This window comes from Salmo salar, chromosome ssa25 (assembly GCF_905237065.1).
Source record: "Salmo salar chromosome ssa25, Ssal_v3.1, whole genome shotgun sequence".
Classification (NCBI taxonomy): domain Eukaryota; kingdom Metazoa; phylum Chordata; class Actinopteri; order Salmoniformes; family Salmonidae; genus Salmo; species Salmo salar.
This window is the reverse complement of record NC_059466.1, coordinates 16,159,958-16,180,064: the sequence shown is the minus strand read 5'-3', so window position 1 is coordinate 16,180,064 and position 20,107 is coordinate 16,159,958. Positions and strand designations below refer to the sequence as shown.

Here is a 20,107-nt window from a genome sequence, read left to right as displayed (position 1 = left end):
ACCAGACAGGAACCAGCAGACAGCAGACAAACAGACAGACTCTACTGTCTAGTCTACTCCCGACAGATCCCGCTTATTTCCTCCTAGCTGTGGTATGAGGAAGGAAAATGACTCATACCCACAAACAAGGAGAATAGCTTCTCAGACAGGTAACATAAAATGTACTGTATTATTTTATATGCTCCTGCTTTGTGGTTCCAATCCTACTAGGTTTGTTTGAGGAAGTTCAGATGTCTGGATTATTATTGTGTACAGACCGGCACCTTTAGTGAAATGTGAAATAGCTGTTGATTTTTTACTGCTGGCTGATGTGAACAAACTGTTGTCCACCTCCACAAACGGATCGTTACACTATCAGGATATAATGTCATGTAAAACCCATTGTCGTACATATATACTGTATTTATTCCCTAAATAACTGATGATTATTATTCACTTGTGAAAGCTTTCTGAGCTTTTCTACTAATCTTGCCCCACTCGAGTGCCAGCCATATGAAAGGAAAAGGTTCACATCTGTTCTAAGTGAATCACAAGGGCAATCACCTGCAGTGAAGTCTGATATTCTTATTAAATCTATGACTCTATAGCTAGATCATAGATGACAGTGTTCTATCCTCAGTCCAATGTTTTGAGACAATACTTGAGTCCAATGTTGTAAGTCTTCTCTGTTATTAAATGTGATGTTCTGGTGCCTCTAGGGCAATTCAGAAAGCTGATTGAGGATCTTAATAATGATGAATGTGTTTGCATTTTATGAAGATGTTGTTCTTTTTGCTTGCATTTTGTATTTATGTTTTGATGTGGGTATTTTCTGTAATTTATGTAATTCAGGGCTCATCTGTAAAAGGGACATTGGTCTCAGTATGACCGCCTGATAAAATAAAGGTTAAATAAAATAAAAGTCCAATATTTACTGACAGTGATTAACACATTTAATTGATTAAACTTCAGCAAACCAACATGTTAACATTATTGTATGTTGTATGATTGTACAGCTTGTTATAATGCAATGTATTGCCAATGAATGACTGACCCAGAAACCTAGAACTGAATCCAGTCTACTCAAGATAAGAGCACACTGCTGTGATTTATCTTGTACGGCAGTTGACAGAACCAGTTTCATGGCAAAAACATTTAGACAATATCAGAAACGTTCAGAAACATGGTCACCCTAGAAAGACAGCACCTAATAAAGTTACTCAAAGGTGAGCAGTACATTTGTAAGTTACTAAGTTAGTAAGTAGTAAAGAGGACATAGTTATTTTTGTCAACACCAAAAAATTGACTTCTGTGTTTTGAAATGAAATAAATCAACCATATGTATATAAAATGTTGTGTAGTATTTTCACTCAGCTCTTTAGCACGTTAGCCTGTGACATACTGTTTCTTCCTGGTTGGCCAATCACTGCCACTATGATGGGTCTCTTGGTCTTGAGAAACTGGGGTCTCCAGCGGAGGAGACCAAGGACCGCCTGGTGAAACCTGTCTCCAGCCAGCGTGTACAGAGCCAGGTTGAAGAAGGTGTTGAGCCCTGCCAGGGGTCTGGAGATGGTGTAGGCTGCATTGACCCCTATCAGCAGCATACAGGGCACCGGCCTTTGGGCTTCCATCTGGGTGTACACCCGCAGGGCACGGAGGATGTGGAAGGGTGTGAAGCATAGCACAAACACAACCAGGATCAGCACAGTCAGCCTGCGGGCACGCACCCTGTTCGGACGGCTCTCATGTGGCCCACCGGCCAGCTCACATGCAACACGGACGTAACTCAGGCACACCACCACTAGGGGGAGTAGGTAGCCCAGGACAGTGAGTAGCCAGCCATAGACCCACACCTCTTCTGGATCATTACTAGCAAAATCCAGGCATGACGTCATATTGTTCTCAGTCTTTTTCACAGTGATCATGTAGACCATGGGTATAATCTCCAACACAGATATGAACCACACAGCCAGGCAGGCGATCACACCCCAGCTCGTCCTCTGCACCTGGGCTGCCCTCAGCGGGTGAACCACGACCACATAGCGGAACACACTCAGGCAGGTGAGGAAGAGGATGCTGCCGTACAGGTTGAAGTGGAAGCTAAAGCGAACAATGCGACACATGACCTCGCCCATGATCCAGTCGTCGTGGATGTAGTAGTGGACCAGGAAGGGCAGACACAGAACATACAGGAGGTCTGCCAAGGCAAGGTTCACCATGATGATGCTGCTGCTCTTCCATGGGCGCAGCCTGACCACGTAGATGATGATTGAGGTGATGTTACCCACAAGCCCCACTACAAATATGATCCCATACATGATCGGAAGGTAGGATCTCTTTATGTAGTCATCCACTGGGAAACATTCAGGTGTCTTATTATCCCTGTCATCGCTAGCCATGGTTGTGTTGTGCGAGCCAACAAAATGACCTACGACAAACACAAGTGGAGATTGCTCATGTTATTACAATAAAAATCATAGAAAGAAATAGAGAATCGTAGAAAGGAATCGGATGAGGAAAATGCATCTGTTCTTACTATTAGCTGCAATGTTGCTCCAGTATCTGTGTGTCACTTCTGAATTTCCTGATTCTTCAGGCAGCAGTCAGTTTGAACAGCATCCCAGAGCCCTCCCCCAAAAGAATGTGTAGCACACCCATTATTTCTTCAGCAGGATGCATTAGGTGTCCTTACAGCTTTAAAGGTATCAAAGATCTACTCAAACTAAGCCCACAAGAATCAGTAGTAGTGATTTATACAGTACAGTTGTGATTTGACACAATGGTTAGATTACTTGACATTGGTGGGTTTAAATAGAAAGTAGAGAATTATACCATTACTACCTCATTGAGAGTGATTTTAGGTCACTCATTAAACCAAATTGTGCAACGTCTTACTTTGAAATGTTTTATGTAAATGCATGTGATTAACTGCAGTTGTTGTTTTTCAGAGTTCCCTGATCCCACATACCTGGAAGATGTGTCATCCCTGTCTGCTTGACTGGGGACAAAACAGCAGACATACCTTCACCTCTAAGTTATTGTTCAACTAAGAATGATCACATAGAATGTCCTTTCACTTCCTTATTAGACAGTCTGGTCTCATAGACTAGACATAATGCTGTAAACATAAATCCGGGATAAACAAATTAGATGGCTACTTAAGACAAAAACAAAATAAGGTGGTTGGGTGGGGCGTATAACGCGAACGTCTAGTAACCCAAAGGTTAGGACAATCTCATCACGGACAACTTTTGCATTTTAGCTAATCGGCAACTTTTCAACTACTTTTCAACTACAACTTTTTTGCTACTTTGCAACTACTCAGCACGCTAGCCTTTCCCCTAAACCTAACCTGAACCCTTTTAGCTAATCCTTCCCCTGTACAACATGAACGTCTAGTAACCCAAAGGTTGCGAGTTCAAATCTCATTACAGACAACTTTAGCAACTTTTCAACTACTTACTACTTTTTAGCTACTTTACAACTACGTAGTATGTTAGCTAACCCTTCCCCTAACCCTAGCCTTAACCCTTTTAGTTAGCCCTAACCTTAAACCTTTAACCTAAACCCTAAGCCCTAGCCTAGCTAATATTAGCCAGCTAGCTAACATTAGTCACCTAGCCACCTAGCTAGAATTCGTAACATATTTTAAGTTTGTCAAATTCGTAACATATTGTACATTTTGCAAATTCATAACATATAATATGAATTGTAATTTGTAACATATAATATGAAATAGGTGATGGACATCCACAAAATAATACATACCATACGAAACGGAACATATCATACTAAATGGAGTGTCCCGTATTTACATACATAATAATATGAAATTCTCTGAGACCAGGTTGCAGCCACCGAATAGGCCTACCACAGAAGGAAAATGCTATTTTCATGCCACTTTGATACCGAAGTGACTTAGTGAAAATGCTCTCCTAACCTGCTATGAAAATCACTTTGTATCGAAGTGGCGTGAAAAAAGTGTGTCCACCACAGAAAGCCAACAGTTGTCCGGTGAATCCTCCCTTGATACAAAAGGAATAGTGATAGGACATTTCAATGCATTTGATAATAGAAAATAAAAAAACATTCCATAGTGATAATGAATGATTCTCTGATGATGGTCCAGTTTCTCATGTAGTCCTGATAAACAGACAGGAGGAGCATGACATCTAGAGGACATATACTGAAATTGCATCTGTTTGCAATATGATTGATACATTATTATGAAGATATTTTGATATTTCAAATACACTGAGCCAAAATAGATGTAATTAATTTTTTTCATTTTCAGTCAAGCTATTAAGTCATCCCAACCCATTTTTGTAAAAATGTATGTGTCTTATGTTCTGGCAAGAATAAATAATATTGCAGAATTACATCTACATATGATGCATGGGTTAAATTCTAAAGTAATCGTTGACTACATTTTTGGCAGTTTTTAAACATACAACTTCACATTGCAAGTATAACAAATACAGAATTTTGTTGTCAATATTAAAGTGGTCCTTTTTTACCACTAGATGGTGCCTAAAATCAGAAACTGATTCTGAAGAGAGCAGAAAAGTAATGTAATTGTATTGTAGTTGATGGAAATTAATATTATATTAAAACCTGATAGTATAATTGTCACAGTTGTCGTCGGTGAAGGAGGACCAATACGCAGCAGGTACGTGTATGCTCATCTTGATTTTTAATTACTCTCAAAATGAACATAAAAAAATAACAAACACGAAAAAACGAACGACAATAACAGTCTGACTAGGCACACGGCTAAGCACAGAACAATCACCCACCAATCACAAACACAAACACACCCTAATATATGGGACTCTCAATCAAAGGCAGATAGACAACACCTGCCTTCAACTGAGAGTCCCAACCCCAATTAACCAAACATAGACATACACTCACTAGACTCCACATAGAACTACCTAGACATAAACCAAAACCCGGAAATACTAAACCAAACACCCTTTTAACAAACACACCACCCCGAACCACATAAAACAAATACCCTCTGCCACGCCCTGACCAAACTACAAAACAATTAACTTTATATACTGGCCAGGACGTGACAATAATACATGTTTTTTCCTTGCATCTGAGCAGTATCAAACAGTATAAGATACTGTAGGCAATGAAGACTGGGAAATTTATATCACAGGCAATGACTCCAGTAGGCAGATGTATGAAGTAATGTTTATGGCTGTGCTGACAGGCACCGACAAGTGTAGGAGGGACCTGGGCACTAGACAGCCATCACTTTCACATTGACCTTCTGCCCACCTTCAGATTGGCTCAGGATAAATCAGAAGGTCTGGTGCAAATACTGGAGAGATAGTGTTGCCCTCTTTTCCTGTTTCTATGTGCGGTACTTCTTCCTTCATCTCTAGCAGTCTATGTATCTCACTCTTAGTCTTTCACACATTATCTCACACGCAAAAACACACACAAACGCAAAGAGACACACAGGTTTGAACAGACTTCGTAGGACTTTACCCTTTTATCCAGTAATCTTGTCTCAGAGTTGTACTGCTTGCATTTCTCGGATCTTATTGATTGAACACATCGACTGTGAACATTTTCAGCAACTGAACAAAGAAATAATGGTTAAGGTCAAAGAAATCCAGCACAACCATGACTTCTGTTGAATAAAGAATGCCTCAAGGTTGCTGCTATACTTCGATACAAACATCTCCAGAGTGTGTAGCGTAAGCTACTATCAAACTAGGAATGTGACAAGCATTTCGCTACATCCGCAATAACACCTGCTAAAAATGTGTATGTGACCAAAACAATTTGATTTGGTTCGATGATAGAATAAGACATTACCTCAATAATCAGTAATTCAAAAATATGGTATAATTTGTTTTTATTGTTTGAACATTTAATGACAAAAATCTGGTTGATTTTTCACAATGTTTTATCTTATAAATTAGCTTGAAAATGTCAACATAGCACACTGAGGAAGGATTATTCCGTTTGATGCCTCAACAAGTCCAAAGAATAACCCAAGGGTGGCTGTTTCCACTCTCATGCTTCCATATCTCAGTCTGTTTGACTGTGACATTTCTCCAGTCTAGAAGGGAGCAAGGTTGTGACCTTTCCACATACAGCTCTGATGTCTCTGCTTCATTCTTTTTGAAAGGGATAGTCAATGTGACAAGATCAAAGATTGGACCTCTCCCGTGAGTCAATATTTAATCTCACAACTGTATCAAATGAATGTGACATCTGAATCTAGAGTTTAATAAAGGTAGGATGGCATGAATGGAACGTCATAGTGCTAGATGTTTCATAAATAAAGTAGCCTGCTACTTTATATAGCAAATAAACATACAAACCATCACACAAAAATAAATATATTGTCTTTTTATGTTGGCTGTGACCAAATGGTGCTGTTGATCAAGTTAATTAATAAACCATCAATAAATGTTTTAATTATCACTGAAACACTGTATAGATGTTTGATCAGTCCCCTTGGTAATTCCAAGTCTCCTCCCAGACCAATTAGCAGAGAAAGAACCACATTAGCACTGTGCCTCATCCAAAACTAGAACTCTCTGCATTAGACTATGCTTCCCTATCAACTATACGGTCATAGACACTGGAAGCACTTCAATCAGACTTCCAGATTCATTGTGAGTAAACCACATTACAGTAGATTAGAATGTACATGGCTGTATCATTTGATAGTTCATTGCGCTGCTGTATGGCCCACCTCTGCTTGCCAGCCACATGGTTGGCATGGAGGGTGCCATGTTGTGGAATGGCCAAGGTAGTGGAGCCTGGTCAGCAGGCTTCCCCCCACCACCAGTCTGGCATTCCAGTCTGGTCATCTTTTTTTCTGATGCCTACAACAATATTCCACACATACCACTTTCAATTTAGTGGAAGGAATGTGTTTGTCTCCATAAATACCTCCATAATCCCATATCTGGCACTCAATAAATGACAGGGAAAAGAGATGTTCCATGGTTATGTGATGGAATATAGGCGGTCTGTCACAAAAGATTAAATAACGACAAGGACGTCCTGTGATTTACTGACCAGAAATGGACCAGCTGTGTGTACATTTCCTAACAAGCCAGAGTCCCACTAAATCCTCACAATCTTCCTCAGATATATTATCATTTGAGAAATGTCACACGTATATGTGGTGTTCTGCCTTGTAGATTTCCATAAATTCATAGGTTGGCTAATTCGATACCTCATTAGTGTGTGATGTCCTCAAGAACAATGTTAGGATTGATACATTATGTCCAGCTGCTGGTGTGTGTCCTGCATGTATGTGTAACAGAATGGCCACACAGTGGCTACGCATGTATGTCACAGGTAAAGTACATGGTTGATAGATTTCAATGAACCCTTCTCCAAGGTTAACAAGTTTACAATGCATACTGAACCCTTTCCTATAGCCAATCTACCAGATCATTTCATTACTCAATTTGCCTGACTGATAATCTATTACACATCCTCTCTGAAACCTATTTCGGCATAGGCCTAGCTATTTGTCTTTTTCTAATCTGTCAATTATAATCTTGTGAGAGTTATGATGTACTAATAAATGATGGCATTAATGAAAAGGAATTATAATGTCACATAATGTGTGTGTCTGTTTGTAAATTATTTACAGGAATAATTATGATCCGTTTCAGTAGGGTAGATGTGGATAATCCACCTTCAAGTTTATTTGTATTTTCGGGGGTATTTTCATAGAACTATATCGTTGGTTAAGGGCTTGTAAGTAAGCATTTCACTGTAAGGTCTACACCTGTTGTATTCGATTTGATAAACCTATAGAGGCATTGACACAACATCCCATCAATCAACAAGGTGCAGCCTTTATCTTATCCACATGGTTTGGCTCTGGTTTTCTATGGCCTGCTGTAGATCTATTCTGCGATGACCTTGAGTGTTATGCAGGGTCAGGAGGACGCTTGACTTGCTCTTTATTCCCCTATGGCCCAGGCTGACTATGAGTGAAAAAAGAGCATCCTTGTTGAAGAAAAGGTTAAGATTTCAACTACAACATGTACATTCAGATTTAATCAGTGTGAAAATATTATTGAAAGGTCAAAAGTACTATCTTCTTGTGGCATGGATTTCTCTATTCTGATTTTTTCACCTACGAATTTCACGCAATAAATCAGTTTTGATGCTTTTGAAACATCCCATAGTACTAGGTCTATTTTTTATGTACAATCTCTAGTGATGAATACTATGACTAACAGATAAATAACAAGAAAGGAAGTGTTTTACATCCCAGAAAACGGAGAAGAACGCTGGCCTGATTTGATTTTGGAGAAATCCTTGTAATAAAACCTTGTAATAAACAAAAAATCCCGGTAATTTTCCTCACGGTTCCATTGCTGTTCCCTTGGTAACAAGCAACCCCTTGCCCTTCTGGAGCCTCCTGACATTCGCTTGGAATGTACCAAGCTGCTGTGGGGAGATCTGTAGATTTCCATTTCACTAATAAGTTTTTTACCAAAAATGGGTTATTTGAAAAACAAATAATAACGTGCCTTATCTTTTAACCTTCAACGTATATTTATATTCCAACGAATCTTCTAGATGTTCCAATTTTCGTACGCACATTGGCATACAGTGGCATTACGTTACCCTTTCAAATAAATCAAACTGGCAGTCGTTGAGCAAGCTGTCAAATGCTTGTTGCTTGTTGTGTCAAATCCGTGCTAGCTACAAAGTAACGAAGATAAATCAAACACCCAGTTCTTTTCTTCTGAAAGTGGCTATAGCTCATCTATAGCTAGGTAATACGACAATAATTAAGTCGACCGTTGAAGGTTGAACAGCACCTGTCCTCTCCACATTTTGTTTTTCTCTGTTCCATGGTGCTTTCTACCCTGGCTGCGTGACTGGTGGCTTGCGCCGGGGAACGAGTCGTCCTGATGATGAGGTAAGCAGGTGGAAATGCTAGCTTCAGCTTGTCAGTGTCCTAGCTATCTCGCTATGTACCCAAATGTGATGTGTCATGTATTGCAGGTTAGGAAAAGTACCTAATAATAAAGTGTTATCCCAAAGACTAAATGGGAGTGCATGCAGTCAGAAACTAGCATGTTATGTTTGTCATCAGAGAGGAAGAGGCGAAGCGAGGGTTTACTCCGCCCAAAATGTATCCACGAAAACAAGACCATGAAGTGAGAAATTTAGGTACGGTGGTCAAATGAGAGTGTCGAATTTAGTCAACAACAAAAAAATAAGTGCTAATTTGCTACGTGGGTTTTACTTGATCGAATATACGTTTCGTAATGGTTAGGTTGTTACGAATGCAGCGATATAAAAGTGGACGCACGTGGCATTTCGTCAAGTAAAAAAAAAACGACTTTATTTTGGAGTTGTGCCTGTTGTTCACACGCGTATCTGCCCTCATTGGCTAGAATGGTCCTATCTGATATCGCCTCCCGCCTGCATTCCATCTTTGAGGACGTATTTTCATTGTTAGAGCGGTTACTCGATTATCTTCTACATATAATATAACATCTTTGTTTTCATGTTAGCGTGTGCTAGCTAGCTATCAAAGTTCCAGCTGCAGTAGCTAGCTAGCTATCAAAGTTCCAGCTGCAGTAGCTAGCTAGCTAGCTATCAAAGTTCCAGCTGCAGTAGGTAGCTAGCTATCAAAGTTCCAGCTGCAGTAGGTAGCTAGCTATCAAAGTTCCAGCTGCAGTAGCTAGCTAGCTGTGACGGTGGCTCGTGCACGGACTTTGCTGACGTTGACTAACGTTATATAGCCAGCCGTAGCCTATTTTGCTTACTACCTACTGATGGCTGGCCACTGTAACGTTAGCTCCCAAGACTTCAGCCAAGTTACTTTTTATTGTTGGTACAGTGTAGATAGCTAGATAATATCAGATCACATTACAAGTTACTTTGATGTCACGTGCTTTTTTTATTCAGATTCAAAGAGGGGGGAACGACCTTCATTGTGATACCTCATTTTTAAAGAAACAGGTTAAATAGAGACAGATAGCTCGCCTGTTTTCATAATGTGTAATGTCAAATTGTTTGCTCATCTTTATGCAGTTTTCAGTGCAAACATTATAACTATTTTTGGCCTCTTGAGAAAGCATAGTGGAGAAAGTAGGCTCTTATGTTGGATATGTTATTACACATCCACTATTTTGTTTATCTGTAAATTATTATATTAATTTATTTATAACAGTGAACAAAAATAATTCCAAACCAAAGGAGGAATTATGTTAAGACTTGGGTCAAGATCATCTGAAATAGCAGAGCATACAGGTTTTGCATTAGAGTATCTGCAGCTAGCCTGGCTGTCAGTCTGTCTGAGCTTTGCAGCCAGTACACAGCAAATCCGTGCCTGATCTGCTATTGGCCAGAGAGAGCTGGGAGGGTCTTCCTGGAGGCGGAGGAGCAGGCAGGAAGGGGGTGGCTGGAAATGTTTCAGCTAGAGAGTTAAGCAGACAGTCTTTTCCTCCACTGTCGTGGAAAGAAAATCCCTGTCTAGGCATGGGCCTGAGCACACAGCACTGAGAAGGGAATGAAAACTATACATATGGTGATTATATTTAGACAGAAAGTAATTAGAAGAAGTCGGACTACCGACGCAGACTCTGTGGTGGATGTTAGAGAGACTGAGGAGCTCCAGCACTGCATGAGGTAAGAGGATTTTTTCCCTTGGCTGCTCTGTTTCCTGACTAGTTCATAAAGGAATTTGCTGCATTATGCTGCATACCATGCGGTGAGAGGGAGAGATAGGGGACTTCACTCGTAGAGCTGGTTAGAATCTGCTTCACTGATCATGCTCCTCTTGCAGTTTCTGCTTCTTCTATTTGCTTTTGGTTGGCGGTTCCTCTTTAATATGTACATTTAGCTGGTTAATGTTGGGAGTTTACTTCTCCCATACTGCCAGCAAAGAACAAGGTGCTCCCTTTACGCCTGCTCTGCAATTTCCTGTGGCGTTTCACCACTTACCCAGTCTGTCTGTCCTGTGTCTGAATCACTTCCAAAGTGTGTGTGTTTGTACAAGGTTCATAAGAGTGTTTTCTTTATGTACATGGCTCTGGAGGACTGGGGTCCAACATCTCATAACCATGATTTATTCTCTGATGCACCAGGTGTTAACTCGTCATCAAATCTAACACAGAAAAAAACCACCAAGGAAAGTAACTTGAGAGGGTCTGTCACAAATTGAAAAATGGAAAGGTCTTCCTAATCCTCCTTCCCAATTCAAAGTTTGAGTTTGGGCCCGGGGACAGTTTTCTTCTGTACTATCCTATTGACACATTTTTGAAGCTAGGCTATGATATTTTTATGTTGTAGGTTCCATATTAACGTTGCAACATTCAATTCCGTTACTTTACAGCCTTGCTTGAAGAACCACTTATTTTTTTGGCTTCAAAACCAGTAGTTCCAGCCTGTGCTATTTCCAACTGTTTTGGAAGTTATAGGCTACATGTTTTTTTTCCCCCAGAATCCAATGAAATTACAGCACACACTGATTGGAAGGATCTATTTTCCTCTCACATTTGTTTGGTCTCACTGGTGGGTAGACTGCTGTAGATAAGTACTGCAGATTTTCTCATACAGCAGTGTGAATTGAGCCTTAGTACCTAACATGAAGATAATTAAGGTCGTGCCAGTTCAGTTGGTAGTTGAAGACTATTAGAATATGAAGTGCATATGCTTGCTGATTCAATAAATTGCTGCTTGCATTGCCCATGGCTGAAAGCTGGATGGTTTACAATAGTAACCTCTGTAACTGTTAGGCCCTAGAGTTGGTTGTTCATCCCAAATGAACAAAACAGAATGTCAGGGTTAACACTGACCAAACTAGGCCATGAATCCATAGATGCAATAACGAGGTAGAGATACAGGAAAAAAGCCATACAGTTACATATCAGGATATTTCTTGGGACGATGTATTGTTTTGACAATATCGCAATATTATTTTTGTGCTAGTTGGTTGTACTCCAGTATTTTTCCTTCATAGCTTGTCCTTCATCTTTTTAAATATATAGCCAATTTCTTTTCAGCACGTTTAATTCTATGACTGATCAACACTTGTTCTCTCAAGGCTCTCTCTTGTCCCTCTGCAGAAGAGATATTGTGAGCAATATGTTTGGAACAACGAATCGTAATTTAATCACAGTATAATATAACATATATAAACAATAGCCTAAATGTAGGCAAATTTTGCAGGGGGGTATTGAGATTCGGGATCTTTCCCCCCACGGCATCTTTCTCCCATGCGTGTCAATGGCATTTCCACTGTTTTGGTCGAGTTCCATTGACCTCTTTACGGCATCTATAGATTGACCTAGACCTATTTTCATTTGTATACGCAGCTAATAATTTAACTCCCTTAACAAAAGTAATGATACATTTGCCAAGACCTCTCACATGTCAAATTGGAAACAACATTTTCATGATGAGATCAGTCTGTAGGAACTGTAGGCTATTTTTCACCCAAGTGTCATTGTCTGGGCCATGGGATTATTCAAGGCTCTCCCTTAATTTGCATTTTACAGCTGCCTTTAGGGCATCCAACTGATTTATAGGGAATAAGTATAAACAAGAATCAAAACCAGGGCTACTGCAAAACCGGATGAGCCAAAGGCAAAACGAGAGCCTCTCTCTCTCTCTCTCTCTCTCTCTCTCTCACATTGACAACCTTGTTACTGAATTCACAAGTGTTGCAGTGCAGAGCCTCCCACACTAAGCTAAAGGGCAAACTATTGAGTGATAGTGTTGCATTTCTATATTTCTGTTGCCCTGATATGTTTTGCCAATAACAACAAAACCATGCTCACTTTTACAAAAGTTTTACAGAAAATACAGAAGATTGTAGGACTACTGTTTATAATAGAATAATACCTCTCATGAGAGATGTGCAAGTTTACCTTCTTATTTATTAATTTCAAGTTATTTAAAGTTGCTTCACAAAGTACCAGACATCACAATTACCCCAATTACATACATCTCTGACCTTGGAGAATAGGATGTTGAATTAAATTCACATTTTATTCTGTGACGTGATGTCCTACTTTTTCCCCCCAAGACCATCAGCCAGAATTTGAACGATATTGTTGCTGCACTTTAGTCATTAACTGGAATTGTAGGTAGCCTAGGTATCAATTGAATTTATCTTCAACCCTTTGTTTATGATGTAGCGTAATACAATACATTCAGTAGCCTATGCTTACAAAATAGAGTCAGAAATGTAGGTGTAGGACAATGTAAAAATGAATGGCAGACATGCCCTGTACTGTAGGCTTTACCTCTCTGTAGGATTTACCTCTCTGTAGGTTTTACCTCTCTGTCCCCCTTCAATTGTTGAATGCCACATTGCATCATGCTGACATTGAGGCTAAAATTGAATTCTGTCCTTCCATCCAGGATGTCAACAAAATTGATATCGCTGCATGTTATTATTAGACTCAGTCCCCAAGGCCTTCACACTGTTTGGGGTCCTTCTCCTAGTGTACCCCCCGCAGCTCTGGCTCCCGCCAAGCATATTTATAATGTGCTCTTATTGGACTTGTCTGTCTGAATAGAAAGGCTGTCCGGAGATAAATACAGTGCCGAACATAGAGTGCACGGAATTAAAATTTCATAAACCGAAGGCTGAATACAGATTCAAGGTCAGAAGCATTAATCAGTCAAATATATCACTCTGATTGGAGGAAGGCTGCTGTGCGGGTGGCTGTCGATTAAGACACAGGCCCACGTCATAGGCTGACATTTGCAATAGCCTAGCTCGTAGGATTTTAGCACAGGACTATGGCGTAGGCCAACAATGTCAACAACATCCCACGGTAACAATACCCCACCACCTCAAATGGCAGTTTAGCAGTTTGAGGGGGGAACTGGACTAATCTGGAGAGGTCACAGGAGTGTTATAGGCACCTCCTACCTGTGTCCTATAATCTATCATGCCTCATCAGCGTTATCCTAGACGCACATTTAGCCAGGCTGCCAATAAGGATCATATTATATTGTCCGACATAGTAAGCCTTTTAAGAACAGTCCTTATGTAATTTTGGCGTTTGCAAATTTGCATGCCTCCATCTACTGATCCTGTTTATTTAGCTCTTATTGTAGACTGTAATGATGTTATTAATGGTATTGTGCAATTGATAAGTAGAGTTGAGAGGTATTATTTCAGGAGGACAAATTACATTTCATACGCCTTTTTGTATTCACTTTCCCCAAATGGGCAAGCCTTTTACCAGCTCTGAACATGAGTTAGGACTAGGCTAATTGCAAAAGGTCTCAATTGATATTAGCCTGTTCATTACGTATCTTTCCATAGAAGTTGAAAGTCCTTTGGGAGAAAAGGAAATTAGATCCTGCCTTGAGTGGTTGATTATTTTTTTATGATTTTCACAATTATTTTGTTGATGTAGATGGATGTGTATGTCCATTAGATGGGATGTAATTGAGGTGGTTTACTCATACTGTATGGTCCTATCATAGAGTAGCCTACATCATTTTTTAAAACACATTTGATTGCTTGACACAATTCATCATGATATTTTTAACCCAAGCTATGCTGTTGCCATGCCTCGGTTTGTGAAAAGAGCCCATAGCAACTCGAGCAGCATAAAATGAAAGTAGGCTAATAGTATAGTAATAACAAGAGCACTAACATACATTATTTATAAAAGAACTAGGCTAACCTAACTCTTTCCTATCTTCCAGATCACCAACAGAAAGTGCCTTTCAGACAACATCTCCGACTTGAACCTGCTCTGTGGTCCATATGTGCATGGAAAGCCAACGCTCCCTTTAAGGCCAGGTCTGAGCTGTGACAGGGGATACCTCAGCTGCAAATCTTCAGTAGCCTCCAATTCATTTCTGAACGACTCCAGTGGCTAAGAAATCCAAGAGGAAAGCATTATTGTGGAGAGGAGAACTGTCAAAGCACAAAGAGCTGACAAATTAGAAGTTGGCAAAGTCAATACCAAGCACATCTTCGTTAATATTCTATCAAAGAGCTCCATTGCCTCGAAATACTATTATTGAGAGTGTTCTTGTCAGTGGAGGAGGAGAGACACTTGGGGGTGTCACAGAGCAAGCCCCTCAACCTTTTCAGAGGTCTGCCATAGGTGCAAACCGATTGATGAGTGATTGATCGTTAATCGATTAGCCTTCCTCCCGGCTTATGCTGCGAGGGCCTCTGTAGTTGCTACATATGATTTGAGAACTTTTCAAACACAAATCAAACAGAGCCAAAAGTTGTGAACTTTTTTACGTGAGGCCATTTTTAGTTAGAGTCAACCGATATATTGAACTTGCAGCATTCAATTGGAACCTCTTAACATGGCTCTGAATATATCTTCGATAAGAGACACAAAATGGCTGACATTGGAAGTTTGTCGGCAGTTTCAGAGAGGAACTTGCTCACGGAGTGATGAGGAATGCAAATTTGCACACCCACCAAAGAGCTGCCAGGTTGAAAACGGAAGAGTTATTGCCTGCTTTGACTCGCTAAAGGTAAGCAATGTCATGCACCATTCTTCTGTTAGATTCATGATTCTTTGCTTTATGTGCTGTGAGAACTGTGTTAGGCCGACCTAGGAGCCAATACAGATAAAGAGATACTAAATTGTTTATTGTAAGGAAATAGAGACAGAAAACCTCTGCAGTTTGCTGTTTCCCCCATCCCACTAGACATCCCAGTGCCAGGTACTGTTTATTCTGTTTATTCTAATCCAAAATTGACATCCCCCATGGGGTGTATATAAACTATAGCCTAGTGCTGGCTTCCAGTGGGATTACTGCTGATGCATTCTCCCTCTCACCTCAGTGGCCCTGGCTGTCTGTGGCTGGGCCTGGGTTAATCCACAGAGAAGCTCTCACTGCCCCCTCCCCCCATGGATTATTCTTATGTTCAATCATCTCCTTATCTCCGCTGGCCAAAGGGCCTGGTCTCTATCGGTCAAGGCTAGTGCTCCGACAACCATCAACAGGAATTGATACAAAGAACCTATTTTTCCAAAGTGCCTCTATAGGTTTGGGTCCTTTATTGGGAGGGTGAAAATGGGTTGCTTTTGATTTTGCCCATTGACTTTTCAATACAAGCCGTTAATGGAGACGGCGATAGTGTTGCAAGTTACTTTTTGTTATTGCTATGGATGGCAGGACATTTAGGGCCTCACTAGTTGCCCAGCCATTAATCTTAGGAAGAGTCACACACTGTTGCCCAAGCTCCTTCCAGAACAGTGCAGTCATTGAGCTGCTTGTCCTCCAAGGCTTGTATCTACCAACCATGCATCTAATGTCTTAGCCTACTTACTGGGCCCTCTGAGACTGGAGCCATCACACCACGAGGCTGGTGATTAGAACCTGGGGGGAAGGCTGCTCAAGACCCATAGGTTCTTTCAGAACAGAGACTTGCAATGGATTTTAGGTTGAGGTGAATGTGGAAGAGGCTTTACAACTGGGGGCAGTATATTGAGTGTAATACTCTTGCTCCAAAAATAAATGATTTGCTTAACTTTTCAGTTGTTTATTCTGAAATATTGTGGTGGGCTAGGCTACATTAATGCCCTCGGCAAACAGGATTAACATCCTCTCTGGCTCAACCCACCCACACACGCTTCATTTCACCCAATATTGTCTCAATTGTTATGTCACAGTTGCTCTTCTAATGAGGGTTGTTTTAGACTATAGGGTTTTTTACACTGCACTTCAACTGATTTTAATGACACTAGGCTCAATGTCATCACTTCTGTTCTGCACATCACTATAGCAACTGTGTCTGTCCAGCCTCTGTCCTGAAAGGGGATACTGTAATGCATGCTAACTTGCTCATTTCTAAGGTGAATTGATTTCCTGCTGCAGTTCAAGTGAAATATTGATTCATAATCAGGATTTTCATGTGCTTGCATCAACCACTATCTGTGATGATATTAAGTGATACATCTCAGCCTGAAACATGTAGGCCTATGATTTGTATATGGACTGTTCAGAGCACGCAGGAGAGAGGAGAGAGGCTCTGTTGTTAGCTGATGGAAGGGGGATGGGAAGAGACTGGTTAGAAAATATACAAATGCCTCAGTCATGTGATTATGTCACGATTCGTTCTGCTGAATAGCCTCTTGTCTAAGAAGAGTTCCTCGAGTGTTGTCTGTAACTGACATTCCTATTGGCTCAACTTTGACAGTGGTTTCCGCTGTGATTTAGCCTACATTTTCCCTAAAACATATTGATGTGTTCTTTAGTAAACTGAATGATAGGCTAGCCATGATGGCCCACTTTTACAGTTTTTATGTAATATCATATGAACAAAAACAGTGTTTGTTCAGCTTGTGGATTTGTTCTGTTGTTTTCACAAGTACCCCTTATCAACCTCTAGCTAAAGTACTTTTGGAGGTGAACCGTTTCAATAAAACACTGACTGGAGCTTAGGCTTAAGTCTGAATAACTGGTGAGGCAGCATCTCTTATGCATGTCACAGGTCTGTTCTCCTGATTCACCCTCCTGCCCTAACATGCCTAACCTCATTTTGTGCATGTGATTCCACTTTCCCCAGCAGCAACAAATGCAGGACAGTAACTACTTTCTCATGACTGGCTGCAAATTGACAAGGGAAGGCAGACAGAAACTTGTGTTGTCCACAGATTTCCCCCATCTTATCCGAATCGTCTGCATGAGAAGCTGTCCTTTGCCTTACTGACCTGCCGATTTCCTCCCCAGAAATAGGGATGGGCGTCAGGCCCTGTCTCTCCCACTGCTCTCGGCCTAACCCAACACTGCTGTGTTGGCTGACTGGCTGGGGCTTGGCTGTCAGTCATGATATGGCTGAGAGGAGCTGTTTCCTGTGGGCTGGTCCCAGGAGACTGTGCTGAAGCTGGGTCAGAGGAAGCCTCTGAAGACAGAGAGAGCAGTGCTGCTGATGCCTGGAGCTAAGCTAGATAGCTTCCTAGCTTACAGAGAAGTAGGGTGAGACGTTATGTGGGCTATCACATATGATTAGGAGCTCAGCTGATTAGGAGCTCAGCACTACATTATCACCACTTGATGCAAAGGCAGTGAGTAGGAAACATCAAATTCAGTTGGATGGATACTTAATTCGTTGGGCCTTACCTAGGTTAGCCTACATGTTTAGCCTACTAGGCTGTACATGTGTAATCACCATATGGCAAATAGCCTAGCTATGGCACTTTCTGTAAACATGAAATCTAGGCCATGCTTTCATTGTCTACTGCAGGGGTTTTCAACCTTTTCTTGCCCAGGGACCCCGTCCCAGGAAAACCGGCGACCCAGGGACCCCATCATACGTTAGCAAAAAAAAAATTTTTTCACGTCTTTATCATGACACAAGGCGAGACCCAGATGCATACACAGGAGGCAGATGGTTAGAGTTTAAGATGTTTAATAATCCAAAAGGAGTAGGCAAGAGATGGTCATGGATAGGCAAAAGGTCAAAACCAGTTCAGAGTCCAGGAGGTACAGAGTGGCAGACAGGCTCATGGTCAAGGCAGGCAGAACAGTCAGGCGGGTACAGAATCCAGACACAGCCAAGGGTCAAAACCGGGAGGACTGGAAAAAGGACAATAGCAAAAAGCAGGAGAACGGGGGGGGGAACTTCCCAGTTGACTTGGGAACATATAAGACGAACTGGCACAGAGAGACAGGAAACACAGGGATAAATACACTGGGGAAAACAAGCGACACCTGGAGGGGGTGGAGACAATAACAAGGACAGGTGAAACAGATCAGGGCGTGACAGTACCCTGGCGTCCTACCTGGGCGCATACCTGGCTGACCGGGGTGTCGGCTGTGAAAAATCGTCGATGAGGGCTGGGTCCAGGATGTCTTTAGCAGGGACCCAGCACCTCTCCTCCGGCCATAACCCTCACAATCAACCAGGTACTGGAAACCCCTGCCCTGTGGTCGAACCCTCAGGAGACGTCTCACCGTATACACTGTCTGCCCATCGATGACCTGAGGGGGAGGGATGGACCTGGAAACAGAAGACAAAGGACTGTGAGACACTGGCTTAATCCTAGACACATGGAAAGTAGGGTGAATACGGAGGGTATGGGGTAACACAAGGCGGACAGCAGTGGAACTCAGGACTCTGGAGATTGGAAAAGGACCAATGAAACGGGGAGACAGCTTGCGGGACTCTACCGAAGGGGTAGATCCCGAGTGGAAAGCCATACCCTCTGCCGAATGCGGAGCTGGGGTCCGGCGACGGTTCGCTTGTCGACGATACCTGGTTCTTCTCCAGGTACGTCGACAAGAGGCGGAAAAACATCTGGGCCGAGTGTCATTCAGGGTCATCTGAAGGACCATGTGACAAACCATATAAAGTCCTTTTCTGAGCTTTCTGTATCAGTATGCTGTATGTTTCTTTGCCTTATTTCTTTACTTATTTTGTCCATAATGTTGCTGCTACCATCTCTTATGACCGAAAATAACTTCTGGACATCAGAACTGGGATTACTCACCACGAACTGGAAGAAGCTTTTTCCTGTAACGAGTCCGATGAGAAAGATATACTGCTCTCTTGGGACCAGGCCCAGATCCCCGTTATTTGCGTGAAGAAAAGATGGAGGAAAAGAGGACGCAGATCAGGCTGCCTTTTGAGAATCCATTGGCGAGCGAGTAACCCTCCACTGCCAGCAATTTTACTTGCTAACATGCAATCATTGGAAAATAGAATTGATGATCTACGATTGCGATTATCCTACCAATGGGACATTAAAAACGAATATCTTCAGTTTCACCGAGTCGTGGCTGAACGATGACATGGATAATATAGAGCAGGAGGGATTTTCAATGCATCGGCAGAACAGAGAAGCTACGTCTGGTAAGACAAGGGGCGGGGGTGTGTGTCTATTTGTCAATAACAGCTGGTGTGCGATGTCTAATATTAAAGAAGTCTGGAGGTATTGCTCACCTGAGGTACAGTACCTTATGATAAGCTGTAGACCACACTATCTACCAAGAGAGTTCTCATCTATATTATTTGTAGCCGTCTATTTACCACCACAGACCGATGCTGGCACTAAGACCACACTCAACCATATCTATAAGGCCATAAGCAAACAAGCGGCGCACTTGTGGCCGGGGACTTTAATGCAGGTAAACTTAAATCAGTTTTACCAAATTTGTCACAAGTTCA

General features: G+C 41.5%; 2 protein-coding genes across 19 annotated transcripts in view; one reads left to right on the top strand and one right to left on the bottom strand.

Annotated features, from left to right (window-relative positions):
• Positions 1-75: 75 nt before the first annotated feature.
• On the bottom strand, positions 76-2,758 carry LOC106586094 (2-oxoglutarate receptor 1). Its single transcript, XM_014172952.2, has 2 exons — positions 2,516-2,758; positions 76-2,407 (listed from the first exon to the last, which is right to left on the bottom strand). Exon 2 carries the CDS (start codon positions 2,376-2,378, stop codon positions 1,350-1,352), a length of 1,029 nt encoding a protein of 342 aa, XP_014028427.1. The 5' UTR covers positions 2,379-2,407; positions 2,516-2,758; the 3' UTR covers positions 76-1,349.
• A 5,851-nt stretch (positions 2,759-8,609) lies between these two features.
• Positions 8,610-20,107, top strand: part of LOC106586265 (muscleblind-like protein 2a) — a 35,015-nt gene continuing 23,517 nt past the window's right edge. For 2 of the 18 annotated variants that reach the window (XM_014173378.2, XM_014173365.2), the window contains exons 1-2: positions 10,224-10,626; positions 14,671-15,465. In XM_014173378.2, coding sequence (XP_014028853.1) covers positions 15,292-15,465 — 174 coding nt within the window. In that variant the 5' untranslated portion in view covers positions 10,224-10,626; positions 14,671-15,291. Of the gene's footprint in view, positions 8,906-10,164; positions 10,627-14,670; positions 15,466-20,107 lie in introns of those variants that run through there. The other 16 variants (XM_014173367.2, XM_014173379.2, XM_014173372.2 and 13 more) reach the window with 14 other exon arrangements.

What these genes read in the sequence shown, in the direction of transcription:
- LOC106586094 (XM_014172952.2), bottom strand. Translation starts at nt 2,378, where the DNA reads ATGGCTAGCGATGACAGGGATAATAAGACACCTGAATGTTTCCCAGTG.